General features: G+C 36.4%; 1 protein-coding gene across 2 annotated transcripts in view; it reads right to left on the minus strand.

Moving 5' to 3' along the window:
• The window catches only part of LOC150084438 (oxysterol-binding protein-related protein 1-like), a 707,041-nt gene that overhangs the window by 574,920 nt on the left and 116,121 nt on the right, over positions 1-16,000 (minus strand). For both annotated transcript variants that reach the window (XM_090376067.1, XM_090376066.1), the window contains exon 7: positions 5,831-5,975. In XM_090376067.1, coding sequence (XP_090232193.1) covers positions 5,831-5,975 — 145 coding nt within the window. The remainder of the gene's footprint in view (positions 1-5,830; positions 5,976-16,000) is intronic.

The raw sequence follows: 16,000 nt of genomic DNA on the forward strand, positions 1-16,000 counted from the left end.
CCTGCAAGGGCAACTTGTTCCAGCAATCAATGACTCGCTAGCTAAAAGAAAACTTCCTACAATTTAATCTAAACCTTAACCCATGTAATTTGAATTTATGACTCCTAGTTCTGGAATTCTTTATAATAGTGAGAATTCCACTTCATTCATTTTACTAATCCCTCTCAGAGCCTTAAAAACCTCAATCAGGTCACCTCTGAGGCTCCTGGTTGCCAAGCTCTGTAGTCCACATAATTGAAGACATTCCTCATACGGTTGTGCTTCTGCCAATCTACCCATTCGAAGTGCCCATATTTGGATCATTTCAAGAACTTCAATGTCTTTTTTCAGATGAGGGCTCCATACTTGAACACAGCATTTCAAATGTGGTTTTACAATTTCCTTAAATAGTGGGATTATGATCTCCCTAGCTCTACAGGATAATGTTCAATAAATCATAGATAGGACACCATGAGTTTCTTGGCTGCCTGTTTAGACTGTTCAGAAAACTTCATATTTGGCCGTATTGTAACTCCCAGGACCCTTTCCTCCTGCACTTTTTTAAATTCAACCCCACTAATTGTATAATTTATATGTGGGTTGCTATTCCCCAAGTGTAATACCTAGCATTTAGCAGCATTAAAACATAGCTGCTACTTCTCTGACCACCTTTGAAGTCTGTTGAAGTCATCCTAAATGAGCGATGCTTGGCACTGATCATTAACCACTCTGTCAATCTTTACATCATCTGCAAATATTGACATCACGCCTTCTATCCCTTCGTCGATGTCATTTATGAAAATGAGAAACAACAGTGATCCAAGAATTGATCCTTGAGGGACCCCACTCCTGACATTACACCAATCTGAAGAATATCCATTAATCCAACCTTCTGCCTGCAGCCACCCATCTTAGAATCTTACCAGCAATCTCAATCTGTTCAAGCTTATACAGTAACCACCTATCATGAGGGTTCAAGTCAAATGCTTTGCTAAAATTCAAATAAACGTTGAAATTGTTCCCAAAATCCAGCTCATGAGTGACTATGTCAAAATAGCATACTAAGTTAGTTAAACATGATTTACCTTTAACAAAACTGTGTTGTGTGTTTCAGAATGCCATATCTATCTAAATGTCCCTGGATTGCACTCTTAATCATTGCCTCTAAGATGTTTCCTAACACTGCAGCCAGACTGCCTGATCTGTAGTTACCAACTTCACTCATAGAACCACTTTAATGTATTGGTGTACATTTGCACTTCTCCAATCTAAAGGAATCTTCCCTGAGTCCAAAGCTGCACTCATAATTAACCTCAAAGGTCCAATACACTCCCTTGCACTCTCCTTCAAAACTACAGGGTATATGCAACTGTGGGAGCTTTACTTGCCTTTATGCTCAAAGGTTTTTCTAATAAAAAATCATATGTAATTATGACATTACTAATTTCATCCCTGACCTTATTTATAGTACTACACTGGTGTGCAAAATTTAAGGACCAGTCAGGTTTTCACCTGTAGCTTCTCATAGGAGTGGATATGGGAAAAGCATACCAAAGGAACTTCGTAAGGTACAGAAATGATGAAGGAAACAACACTGATCAGAAGCAAAACAGTACAGATGGACTTTATTCAAAAATGGCAACATAGCATAGGCTGCCATGCTACAGATGCATCACTGCCAAAGATGGAACAAAGGGAAGAGGTTGTCCTCAGTAGGAGATATGGCCACCTACTGATGTAAGAAAAGAAAGGAAAAAACTGATTCGAGTAAATAATATGAAGGTCTTTGAGATAACAGAAGAGGAGTAAAAGTAGTATGTACTGGAACCTAAGAACAAGTTTGATCTTTTGCAGACTGCTCAGGACCAAGATAACTTTCTGAAAGTGTTAAAGCCCAAGAAACCTATAGGTAAAAAGAAATCCAAAGAAGAAAAAATTAGTCAAGAAACACTTGTCATGATGAATAGAAGACAACAAATGAAGAGCAAGATTAAACACTGACAAGGACAAAATTGAGTATACTGAGTTATACAAAGCCATTAGAAAGAGACTCAGAGAAGACATAAGAAGATTTAACACAAGAAAAGTAGAACAAGCATTAAGGGAAAACAAAGTACTTAAATCAACAGCCATGAGCAGTAATACAGAAAGACAAATGATACTGAAACTGAAGAATTGCGATGGTGTACTTATAAATAGCAAAGAAGACATAATTCAAATAGCAGAAGACTACTATAGAGAATTATACAAGGAGCGAGAGAATGATGCCAGCAGTGGCAAAGATGGATCGCAAATTAGTAATGCATACGACATATGTGATATTCTTCCTGATGAGGTAAAACATGCATTGAAGAAAATGAAGAATCAGAAAGCCCCAGGGGAAGATGAAGTTACTGTAGAGTTGTTAAAATTGGGAGGAAGACACATGACATAAAAACTGGCAAGATCCTTCACAAAATGCATTAGAAAAGGTGTGATTCCTAAGGAGTGGAATAATGCAATCATAGTTTTGCTGCATAAGAAAGGAAATAAATCAGAAATTGGAAATCATAGACCAATTAGCTTGTTATCCCACATCTACAAGTTGTTCACAAGGTTCATTACTCACAGATTAGAAAGAATACTTGATGAGAATCAACCGAAAGAACAAGCTGGCTTTAGGACAGGATTCTCAACTATGGATCACCTCCACGTAACATCACAGCTAATGGATAAAGCAAATAAATATAAAATGCCATTATGCCTGGCATTTGTGGATTATGAAAAGGCATTTGACTCCATACAGCATAAGGCAATGTTTCGGGCACTGGAAAGACAAGGCATAGATACCCCATATATTATGATTTTGAAGAAAATATATGAGAATGCTACCTCCTTTATTAGATTAGACAAAGACAGTAACAAATTTAAAATTGAGAAAGGAGTTCGACAAGGAGACACAATATTTCCGAAGTTGTTTACTGCTGCCCTTGAAGAAGCTTTCAGAAGATTAGACTGGTCCCAGAAAGGAGTCAATGTGAATGGAGAGTACCTAAATCATTTACGATTTGCAGATGACATTGTGGTCATAAGCAATGATCCCAAAGAATTAGAAGAAAATCTCAATCAGTTAAGTAGAGTTAGTAAGGGTTTTGGACCAAAGATGAATATGGCTAAAACAAAAGTAATGATGAAAAAGTATGCCACTGAAAGGGATATAATCATTGAAAGAGCAGTAATTGAAAAGGTGGAGTCATATACTTATCTGGGACAAGTCGTTAGCTGTAATAATGATAAATGGCTGGAAATCAAGAGAAGAATAAATTTTGGATGGATAGCATTCAGGAAATATAGTCACATACTGAAGAGCAATATCCCAATTTGTCTGAAACGTAAAATAATGAACCAATGTATACTCCCCACCATAACTTATGGAAGTGAAACTTGGGCACTCACCAAAAGAATTGAAGAGAAGCTGAGGACTACACAGTGAAGAATGGAATGAATTATATTGGTAATCAGACTGTTAGATAAGAAGAGAAACACATGGATTAGGCAGCAAACTCAAGTAAAGGACATTCTTATCAAAACTAAAGAACTAAAATGGTCTTGGGCAGGACAAATAGCTCGAAGACATGATGATAGATGGATTAAGAAAATAACAGAATGGTACCCAAGAGGAGCTAGAAGAAAACCTGGAAGACAACAACGGAGATGGACAGATGAAATTCATGAGTTTGTGGTTAGTAAATGGATGGCCATTGCGCAAAACAGAAGGAACTGGAAAGTTGCTGGAGAGGCCTTCATTCTGCAGTGGATTGAAAATGGCTGATGATGAATGTCAATGCAGACTTTGCACCGCCTGTCCATACTTAGAACAATGTTGTTGATTAGTTCTTTCTGTAACATCGTCCATATCTCTGTCAGCACCATCTTCAGCTGGTGACCATTTTCTGGTGGGTGTGGATGTGCACATCTCCCCAGAGTGTCCCATATGTGTTTGATGCGATTTAGATCGGTGGAATGGGCAGGCCAATCCATAAGAACAATGTCCTCACTGTCCAAAAGCATAACACAGCTCCAGTGCGATGGGGTGTGGCATTATCATCCATAAACACGAACTTGGGGCCAATGGCATCTCGAAACAGACGCACATGGGGAAGGACTAACTCAGTACAGTAGCATGCACTGGTTACTGTACCACCTTCCAGTATCTGGAATTGTGTATGTCCATCAAAGATAACGCCTACCCAGATGAAAACACCTCAACTGCCATATCAATCCCTTTCAGTGATGTTTAACTGTGTGCCAACCTCTTGCCAGATTAGATGATATCCAGAATTGCTGCTGAGACTGAATCTACTCTAATCAGTAAAGAGTACTTTAAGTACAGATTTTGTAGCTGTAACCTTTAGAAATAGTGTTGGTCCTTACGTTTTGCACCTCAGTGTATTACAGATCAACTTGTACCTGTTAGTACTTTTCAGTACTTTTCATTGCTCTGTAACTGTGCCATGCTATCTTTTTTCTGCTCTATTTGACCAGTCAGCTCTGCAATCATCCATTTTGACACCCTCCTGCAATATTTTATTAAAGGTATGTGTGTGTTTATGGCTTCTGTGGCTTTTGCTTTAAAAGTATTCCATAATTCAAATGTATTCTCCATCCCTCAGCAATCCACCCAATTCACAGATGACAGACTGTCAAAGTCCCCTCGTCTGAAGTTAAAATAGCCTTAAATTGTCAAAGTCCCCTCTTCTGAAGTTAAAATAGCCTAGATTCTTTGGTAGCCAGGATAGACTGGAACAAATAAGTCATTAATAAGTTTTGGAATAAGTCATGGCATTTCAAAAGTTTTGGAAATTAGACATTGATATGACAGGGAAAATTACAATACTTTTAACAGTATTAAATAAGTATTAAATAATGTATAAAACAGTATTAAAAAAATGTATATAAACAGTATTGATAATAGTAGTGGTAATAGTAAGTATGTACTCTTACATGTAAGGTGTTAAAATTGCTGATAATAATAGTGATAACAGTAAGAGCATTAACAATCATATTCTTCTGCAAAATCATATTTTGTCGTGGAAACCAAATAAACAAACTGCTATTGCTTTTTAAGAAATCTGATAATGCATAAATTGCAATATGTAATTTATGCATTGAGATCTTTATTCTCTTTCACAATATGAATAAAAATCTGAAACAATTCAGTATTCATTAAAAGAGAGAATGGAGACAGCTTGCAAAATGATTTATTAAGCTGGATTAACGATAACATTTATTTTTTTTATTTGTTTAAATTTTCCAAATTAATAAAATTAAAATTCTATTTACAATTTTAAAAAAATTGCTATTTTTTTAAATTTTAAATTTAAATGTTAATTGTTAATCAAGATTAATAAACTCTTTCTAAACCAATGCACTGAAGCATTTCCCATGCAAGAAACCTGAAAGAAGGAATTTCAATGCCATCTACAACAAAATTTAGCATTACACCTCAAGGGATAAAACTTGAAAAGAGAGGGAAGGAGTATTTTGTTCAGGTACTATATCACTGAAAGAAACATTTATAAAAAATAAATGTTTTATTATTAAAACATGATTATTAGAAATTTAATTTCTAATTATATGACATGTTAATTTGATATCAAAGAGTAATTTTACCAAGGAAGGAATAAAATAAACTTAATGTGTATGTATTAAAAAAAAAAAAAAAAAAGTTGAAGAGTGGTGAATAATACACTTCGGTTTATTCCACCTTTAACAACATTGCATCTAAAAAAAAAGTGAACGTTTTTCAGCAATAATAATAAAATACATATAAGTGCAAATATATGTATTTGTATTTGTGTAAATAGCAAACCTCTTTTGTTTCTAATAGATGAATTGATTCCACTCTGAAGAAGAAAAACTGCAGCCTCCTTTCGACCTCTATATGCTGCACAATGGAGAGGTGTGTTACCTGAAGAGTCTGTACAATTAATATTTGGTGCAGGTACACTTTGAAGCTTTAACAAAAAGAAATAATAAAAGAAATTTTAATATAGTTGGTTTATGGCATAAATAGATCTTAGTTTTGATAAAAATCTTATCTTTCATTTTGAGTTCATTTTATAATAGTTTTGTATATACTACATGAAAAACAATGTGTGGGCTTTCAATTCTAAAGGTAAAAATGTACTTAACTCCAAGTACAATTTGCAGTGTTAGAACAGTTTAATGAACCCTACATTCGGAAAGAGTTTTTCCAATTGAGGCATGCTCAATTCAATAAATAATCTTGCTTAAAAGATGACATTTCCAAATCAAGTTTGTTTGTTTGTTATTTGGTTTTTTAGGAGCATTAGCAACTAAGGCCATATTGCTCCAGGATATGCGGTGGTCATTCCCTGACCTTTCCGCATCCTCCGTATTTGGTGGTGACGGGCTCGAACCCCGGTCTAATCAAGAAACGTGTGCTACGCACTGCTGCTCCTTCCCACCTGGCTACGGAGGCGCCCTTCCAAATCAACTGCAGAATTCTGTTTGAAAAAGTTTTAACATGGACAAGTGGTGCAATAAAAACTAAGCTTTTGTTGCATCTGTTAAGAGGAGTGAAAAAAAAAAAAAAAAAAACCACTACCCATTTATTTCACTACTCATAATTCAAATTATCTCTAATTTTCCACAAGATGTTGACTTCAACCAAGGTAACTTATTCCAATAATTAGCAACTAACTAAAAGAAAACTTCATATAATCCAGTCTATAGCTCTACTCTTGTAATTTGAATTTATGGCTCCTGCACCTTGTATCATTTACAACTGTGAAAACTTTTGCCTTCATTCATTTTACTGTCCCCTCTCAGAGCCTTATAGACCACAATAAGGTCCCCCTCTAAAGTGACTAGCAACTAAGTTTTGGAGCTTGCACATTCAATATTATTGCTCACATAATGACCTTTTGCTGATTTCACCAAGAATGTCACCTATCGCTGGGCCATTTCAATAAGCTTGATGTCTTTTTTTTTTTTAGGTGTGATCTCAAAATTCAGTTTCACCATTGCCTTATACAATGAGATTAAAACTTATAACCTCCCTACTTGCAAATGTCTGATAAATCATCCAGAGGACACCATGGACCCTCCCTGTTGTCTGTCTACATTGCATGGAGAACTTTGTGTTCACTTGGATCATAACTCAAATTGTTCTCTCTCCTTATCCTCTACCATCTATAATTCAACTCCTCTTAATAATCTTACATTTTGTTGCATCAAAACATAACTGCCTGAAGGAGTGCTGTATAATGCTGATCATTAACTGTACTGATCTTGACATCTACAAATTTTCAATCATCACACCTGTTTCACAAAAAAAAAAAAAAAAAAAGTGTGTTTTCTCTTTTTGTGGTATTTTTATTATTAATGGTGCTGGCTCTTTTAGGATGTGGGTCTCTTTGAACAGGGAGCTATGTGTTTGCTGCCCCAAAGGTAAGTGTTGCCTCAGTCCTCCTTTTTTTCTTTTCTATTCTTAGTTTTATATTCATTAATTCATTTATTTTATTTTATTTATTTTTGTTTTGATAGGAGTGATAGATTCACTCCTATAAGTATACGGGTGACATGGAAGCCTACGATAGTAGTAGTAGTAGTAGTGGCATGTAATGCACGAAAGCAAGTGTATGAGCTTATGCAGCATCAGCCAAAAAAAAAAAAAAAAAAAAAATCACACCATTCCCTCCAAATGCCTGTCCAGTTCCTCCTTAAATTTATTCAACCTATCAACTTCCACAACAACAGATGGAAGTTTGTTCCAGCAAATAACCACCTGCTGGCTAAAGGTAAAAATCCGCACATCTATTCTACATCTGTCTTTTCTTAATTTGAATTTATGCCCCCTTAGTTTCGTAATCTGAACAAGTGGAAGGATCCCATCAGAATTCAGCGTGCTGAACCCATCAAGGCCTTATAAACCTCAATCAGATCACTGCGCAGGTGCCTAGTCTCTAGCCACTGCAATTTGCAGAACTAAAGCCTCTCTTGGTAAGAGGATCCCTTCATTCCCCTTACCAATCTTGTTGCCCTTCTCTGTACACGCTCAAGTAAATCTACATCCTTCCTAAAATGAGGCCTCCAGACCTGTCCGCAGTACTCAAGGCGTGGCCTGACCATTGCCTTATACAGAGGGATAATCACCTCCTTTTCCCTGCTAGCAAAATTCCTATATATCATTGACAAAACCTCATGACCTGCCCTGGCAGCCTGTCTGCATTGCTCAGAAAACTTCATATCTGCCTGCACAATTACTCCACGGTCTTTTTCATTTTCTACCACCTTAAGTGTAGTACCACACAGTTGGTACGTTTCTCTGGGGTTACTTCTACCCATATGTAGTACTTTGAATTTGTCAAGGTTAAACTTCAGTTGCCACTTCTTAGCCCATATGCCCAAATTATCCAGATCCTGTTGCAGTAGCACACTGCCATTACTGTCATTAACAACCCTGCCAACCTTTGTATCATCTGCAAACTTCGACATTAAGCCTGATATACCTTCATCAATATCATTGATAAATATACAAAACAACGGTGGGCCTAACACCGAACCCTGTGGGACTCCACTAATAACATTAGTCCAAGAAGAGCAGCACCGATTGATTACCACCCTCTGTCTTCTAGCACTTAACCATCCTTTTATCCATTGTAGCAACTTACCCTTAATACCATTCTGCTCCAATTTGTACAATAGTCTTCCATGCGCAACAGTGTCAAAAGCTTTCCTGAAATCCAAATATATGATATCAAAATTATTTTTCGCATCCAGTTCCTTTGTAACCACATCATAATATCCTATCAAATTTGTCAGACAAGACTTTCCCTTAACAAACCCATGCTGTGTCTGAATTATTGCTGCAGTCTTGTCTAGATGATCCTGCAATGCATCTTTAACCAGCAACTCCATTATTTTACCCGGAACAGAAGTTAAACTAACTGGTCTGTAATTACTCGTGTCACCCTTCGATCCCCCTTTGTGAATTGGGGATACACATTTGCACATCTCCAGTCCATGGGAACCTCCCCTGAGTCCAAGGATGCTCTCATAATTATGGCTAAGGGTTTGCTTAGTTGCTTTGCCACCTCCTTTAATATAACTGGATAGATCCCAACCACCCCAGGTGCTTTTCTTACGTTTAACTTCAACAATTTCTCTTCCACTTTGCTCTCTGTTATTACAAAATCATTAAGTATCTTGCTACAATTTGATAACCTTCTGCCATTTTCAAACCTTAATAATTCCTCACGTGTGAATGTAGATGCAAAATACTCATTCAGTTTGTTTGCTATCTGAGCAGGATCAACAGTCGAACCATCGATGTCAAGTGGACCAATCAGATTCATCCCCTTCCTTTTAGAGTTTATATAAGTAAAGAAATCCTTGCTGTTTTTCTTAGCATCTTTTGCCAAGGATTTCTCGTAATCTGCCTTCGCCTGCCGAACCTCCTTTGTGACCTGATTACAGATTAACTTATATCTGCCATAGGCTTCTGAGTCACTTGATAATTTATATGCATCCCATGCATTTTTCTTCTCTGTTACAAGTCTCATTAGTTCATTTGACAACCATTTAGGCCTAAACCTTGAACAATATTTCTTAATAGGTGGACATGTGTTTTTGTAATGGGCGGCACCTAGAACGTCAGTTCATCTCCGCCTCGTATCTCTGTGAAGAACAGTACCACTGTAGAAGGGCCAGAAATAAGTAGTGTATGTTTGTGTGTATTCTGTGTGTGTTCTGTTGTTGTGTCTGACCGCTTGGCTACCCAGAATCATCAGTCACCTGGACAGATGATTCTGGGTACTCGTCCACACCACGGGAAGGTGGGCCAGTCTCAATGGAGCTCGCACTGTCTCAATTCGAAACTCTGACCCACCTGATGTTGGCAAAAGATGGGCCAGATTCCTCTTGGGGCCCACTCCAGAGGAGAGGGAAAAAAAAAAAAAAAAAGAATTACCCCGTGGTGTTAAAAAAAAAAAAAAAAATATATATATATATACACATATACATATATAAAAAAAATAATAATAAAAAAATAAATAAATAAATAAATAATAATAAATAAAATAATATAAAATAATAATAATAAATAAAATAATATAAAATAATAATAATAATAATAATAAATAAAATAATATAAAATAATAATAATAATAATAATAATAATAATAATAATAAATAAAATAATATAAAATAATAATAATAATAAAATAATAATAACAAAAAAAAATAAATAAATAAAAAAAATTTAGGCAATGTTGCTCCCTATTGAGCAGCTCCACCAGCCAAAGGAGTAGAATTATTCGTAGCCGTATAACTAATTCTTCTTGTGAAAACATCAGATGCAAACTGCTGAAGAGCAACATAAGAATTCTTGTTTCCCACCAGCAAAGTTTCATGCCCATGAGAGAGAGTAGAAACTGATGAACGAAGAACATCTCTAAAGTCATTATACAGCGGACATTCAAATAAAATGTGGCTCCAATTTTCATTTTCCCCACATTGACAAGCTTCCGTTCTAGAAAGACCAAAACGACATAGTTTTTCGTTAAGAGATCCATGTGCCATTAAGAGGAAGGATGTATATAAGTCTAAAGAGAACCAAGCAGGTTTCTGCTTTACACAAAAGGTCACCTCAGGGAAAAAAGTCCTAGTAACAGATCCGACAGATGACATATCCCAGTGGGTCTGCCACAGATTTATCATTTCATTCCACAAACGATTACGTTCTTGCTTAATATCTGAATTAATATTCAGAACCAAACCCATAAATTCAGTTGATAGTTGGTTTTTTAACCTATAACAAAGACCTCTGTAAGCTACGTGAAGGTCCAATGGCAATACACCTGCAAGAACATGCAGTGCAGAAGTTGAAACAGTTCGACAAGCTCTTAACATACATAATAATATTGTGCGTTGCATAGTAGCCAACTTCAATCGAAATTTAACAGTTCTAAGCCTGTGAAAGCATACACCTGCAGCATAAGTAGCCATAGGAAGGAATACGGCGTTATAATATTCTCATGGTACGTCTAAAAAGTCCCCAGTCTGAACGAGAAATTTTTACAATAGCACCAGTGAATCTTCTGATCTTTGTTGTTACATTATTTAAATGAGAGACAAAATTAAGCTTTGAGTCGATTGTAATCCCAAGTAATTTAGTTTCAGAGACAAGTGGAATCCTGTTATTATTAATCTTCACTAAAGGGGGTCGTTGAGGGTTTAAATGTGATCCAAAGATCATCATTTTAGTCTTGGACGAACTTATTGTCAATTTATTATCCACTGTCCATTGGAATAAATTTTGTAAGACATCATTGGCATTACTTTCGATAGCAGATCTAGATGAACCATGAATTAAGATAGTAAGATCGTTGGCATAAGTGATGATTTTGGTACCACTGAAACTACGGGAAATCCAATCCTGCAATACCATATTCCATATAAGAGGCCCTAGGATAGACCACTGGGGACACCCTCGTGAAACTTCTCTAGACACCTCCTGAAATTTAGATTTCACTAAAATGTGACGATTACTGAAATAGCTTGTAAATAGGTGGTATAGTTGCTGAGAGCATCCAGCTGATCGTAACTGTTCGAGAGCACTCTGCCACCATAGGGAGTCAAAAGCGCCCTCGAAATCAACAAAGGTAGCTAACGTGTACTTTGATGTTGAACTCTCAATGTTGCCAGCAAATTCAACAAGTGCATCTTCACAGAACTTCCCTACACAGAACCCGTATTGATTAGAGGACACCATATTTTTCGCCTGAAGAAGATCAGTAACACACAGAGTCATTAGACGTTCTAGAAACTTCCCAAGATTTGGCAAAAGTGCAATAGGACTATAAGATCTGGGATTTAATGCTGGTTTATCTGGTTTTTTAATCAGTTTTAAAAGCGCAATTTTCCACATATCAGGAAAGAGACCTTCTTGGAGACATTTGTTAAAAAGTAAAAGCAGTACTTGTGGACGCAATTTGAAAAATCGCAAAATAAATGTATTTTCAACCAGGTCTATCCCTGGACATTTCTTAATATTAATCTTTTTAGCAACAGCAGTTAACTCATCAATAGTAAATTCTTCTGTCTGAATATTGGTGGTATAAAGCGAATTTGCAACTCGAATATTTGAATGTACAACAGAATCAGTAATTATATCAGCCACCGGGAATAGTCTGTCAAGAATAACATTAACTGTATTCATCCAATCAGTGGTCTCCAGAAAATCTTCTTTCACAGTGCCGTATACATCTAAAGAGTGAATCTTATTACGAGCTATCTTATAAATAAGACCCCAAGGATTATCATTACCAGCAGTGTGAACAAACTCCTTCCATGTTTCCCGCTTACGTGTGGCAATAGCCTTTACATAACGTTGTTTGAGTGAAATATATTGAGAGTAAAATTAAGCTACTTCATCAGAGTGCCAATCCCTACGTCGACGCTGATATTTTCGACGGGCTTGATGTACCTTTTTCCTTAAAGAAGACAATTCTGAGGTCCACCAGGAACAGATCTTTAATCTAATCTTTTTCTTGCTGGCCGATTTGTATGAGGCCTTAAGTAATGACTGGAGTAATAAGGAAGCAATTCCAGCAGCCATAAAAGAGTGAAGAGACGAAAAGTCTTGTTCAGGGAAATCTGCAGAAATGGAGGAGTCAAATAATTCCCAGATATATGATTTATGGAAAATCTGACTAAAGCTGGCTGTAATAGAAATTGATCTCCAGGTTTAGAAAAAGGTAATAGGTATGAAACTTTTAGTAGCTTCCACGATTAATTCCTTGAATGCTTCCCACTTAGAATTTACTGTTGGTAACATCGTCAGTTGATCCCACTGTACAGAATTTAAAAACTGTCAGAGACCACTGTACTTGCCTTTACGGAAGCAAAAACCCTTTCCTTTACCCCTGATGGTAATTAAATCTTTAAGTAAATCCCACGTCAGTACACTGTGATCACTGCCGCCTAGTGGTTCTTTTATCTGCAAATTCCTAATACATGAATGATCACTGCTGATAACCAGATCAAGAGTATTACTTTCTCTGGTTGTTTATTTTGTCTTATTATGGTTGCTTATTATGTCTGTCCTTATTCTGTGATGAAACATGAGAATTCAAATAAGAAAAAAAGACTGTTTAGTATTTAGTAACAGGAGCGTTTAAATTTGGTTAAATTAGTCTTATGTCATAAAACAACTGAGGTTATAATGCACCAATTAGAACTGGGTTGGTTGGTTGGTCGGTTGTTTTAATTTTTTTATGGTGCATTGGCAGCTTAGGACATAACGTGCTAAGTCATAAAGAATTGGAAAAAAGGAACATTCTCATATTGTGAAATATGCTCCCAAAAACCAGGACTGTAAGATTTGGAAAGAGGAGGGGTTATGCCGTTAGTTAAGAAAAACGCAGACTAAAAATCATATTAAACAATAAAATGTAAAATGTCCAAAAAAATTTATAAAATCTTTTACTATCAAGATTTATATATTAACTTGAGCAATCCGAAAAATAAATAAGTTTTGAATATATCATATTTCAAGCAGTCAATTTTTTGGATTTCAGAACTGTGCTTCATTGAGAAGACAGTGAAAATAACACTGATTTGCTGTAAAGGGTTAACTATTTACTTTCGAAAACAGTCTGGAATTCAAGAAGACAAATGAACAGTTTGCATTCTAGCTAGTTCAGCACAACTGGAAAATGGAAGCTAATTACATTTACAGACATTCAAGCAACCAAAGAAAATTACTTCACTGTTGTTAGGAAAATTTGAATTTAGAAAGTCAGGCTTTACAGACAGCAGGTTGAAGTGCCAAATAATATTAGAGTTGCAAGATCAATAAATGTGCTATTACTACAACTAAAGACATTATAAGTCAAATGAGATCAAAAAGAAAAGGTTCCAGATTAAGAATCCTCTGATAAGGAATATTAGAGCAGATACATGCATAAATTATCTTTCTGATAGTATAAAACAGACCTACAATGATCAATATGTTCTGCATTGTATTTCAATATTTGTAGAAGAATAAGAGAAATTGTGCTAGTCAAGACATCAAAGGCAGATATTGTTGGGATATCAGATGTGGTGTCACATATATAGTGTAGAATTGGAATTTGGGAAGTACAATGTGTACAGAAAGGATGGACAAGACAGGAAAAGAGGAGAGGTTATGCCGTTAGTTAAGAAACACACAAAATCTGAAGAAGTGCATCCAATTGACGTTGGTGGACAATGCAAAGTTGAGTCTCTTTGGTGTGACATAAGCACTGGGAAAGAAAAATTGAGAGTAGGTGTGTGTTATAGGCCTAATGAATCTGATGAGTATAATGAGCACTTGTGCAGAGAAATAGAGTGGGCCAGTAAATCAGAGTGTCTTATAATAGGGGATTTTAATTTCCCATAGATTGACTGCAATTTGTGGGTTGGTCACTCACACACTAGCAAGGCTTTTGTGGATTTCTTGGATGATTGTTTTCTATAGCAGCATGTTCGGGAGGCAAGTAGAGGGAGTAACACTCTTGATCTGATTATCAGTAGATTCTTCATGCATTAAGAATCTGCAGCTAAAGGAATCACTAGGTGGCAGTGAACACAGCGTGCTGAAGTGGGATTTACTCAAAGTAACTAACTACCATCAAGGGTAAAGGGAAGGGTTTTTGCTTTCATAAAGGTGACTACGGTGGTCTGAGACAGTATTTAAATTCTATACGGTGGGACCAACTGATGATGTTACCAACAGCAAATTCAAAATGGGAAGCATTCAAAGAATTAATCTTGGAAGCTACTAAGCTTTTCATACCAACTAAGAAATATTGTCCAAGATTTAGGCCTAAATGGATGTCAGATGGACTAATTAAACATGTGACAGAGAAGAAAATTGCATAGGATACATATAAATTAACATGTAACACAGAAACCTATGATAGATATAAGCTGGTCTGTAACCAAGTCACAAAGGAGGTTAGGCAGGCGAAGGCAGATTACGAGAAATCTTTGGCAAAGGATGCAAAGAAAAACGGCAAAAAGTTCTTTACTTATGTAAATTCTAGAAGGAAGGGGATAAATCAGATTGGTCCACTTGATGTCGATGGGTCAAATGTTGATGATCAGGTAGCTAACAAACTAAATGAATATTTTGCATCTACATTCACACATGAGGAGCTATTCGGGAAGGGGAATTCCAAAGGTTTATTAAACTCTGGCAGTAAGCTAGATAATCTTGTAATAACTGAGAGTAAAGTGGAGGAGAAATTGTTGAAGATAAACATAAGAAAGACACCTGGGGTGGATGGACTCTATCCAGTTATATTAAAGGAGGCGGCAAAGGAAGTAAGCAAACCCTTAGCCATAATTATGAGAGCTTCCTTGGACTCAGGGGAGGTACTCATGGACTGGAGATGTGCAAATGTGACCCCAATCCACAAAGGAATATCAAAGGGAGACACAGGTAATTACAGACCTGTTAGTTTAACTACTGTTCCAGGGAAATTAATGGAGGCACTGGTTAAAGAAGCACTGCAGGATCATCTATACAAGACTTCAGTTATAGTTTGACACAGATTGGGTTTGTTAAGTGAAAGTCTTGTCTGACCAATTTGATTGGATACTATGATGTGGTCACAAAGGAACTGGGTGCAAAGAATAATTTTGATATCATATATTTGGATCTTAGAAAGGCCTTTGATACTGTTGCACATGGAAGACTGCTGCACAAATTGGAACAGTGTAGCATTGGAGGTAAATTGCTGTTATGGATAAAGGGATGGTTGAATGGGAGAAGACGGAGAGTGGTAATCAATGGACACTGCTCTTTGTGGACTAATGTTATTAGTGGAGTCCCTCAGGATTCAGTGTTAGGTCCATTGTTTTCGGTATTTATAAATGATACTGATTATGGTATATCAGGCTTAATGTCCAAGTTTGCAGACAATACGAAGGTTGGCAGGGTTGTTAATGACACTAATGACAGTACGCTGTTGCAACAGGAAAAGTT

The sequence above is a fragment of the Mastigoproctus giganteus genome, chromosome 6, assembly GCF_048544385.1.
Source record: "Mastigoproctus giganteus isolate SK-2022 chromosome 6, ASM4854438v1, whole genome shotgun sequence".
NCBI classification, from domain to species: Eukaryota; Metazoa; Arthropoda; class Arachnida; order Uropygi; family Thelyphonidae; genus Mastigoproctus; species Mastigoproctus giganteus.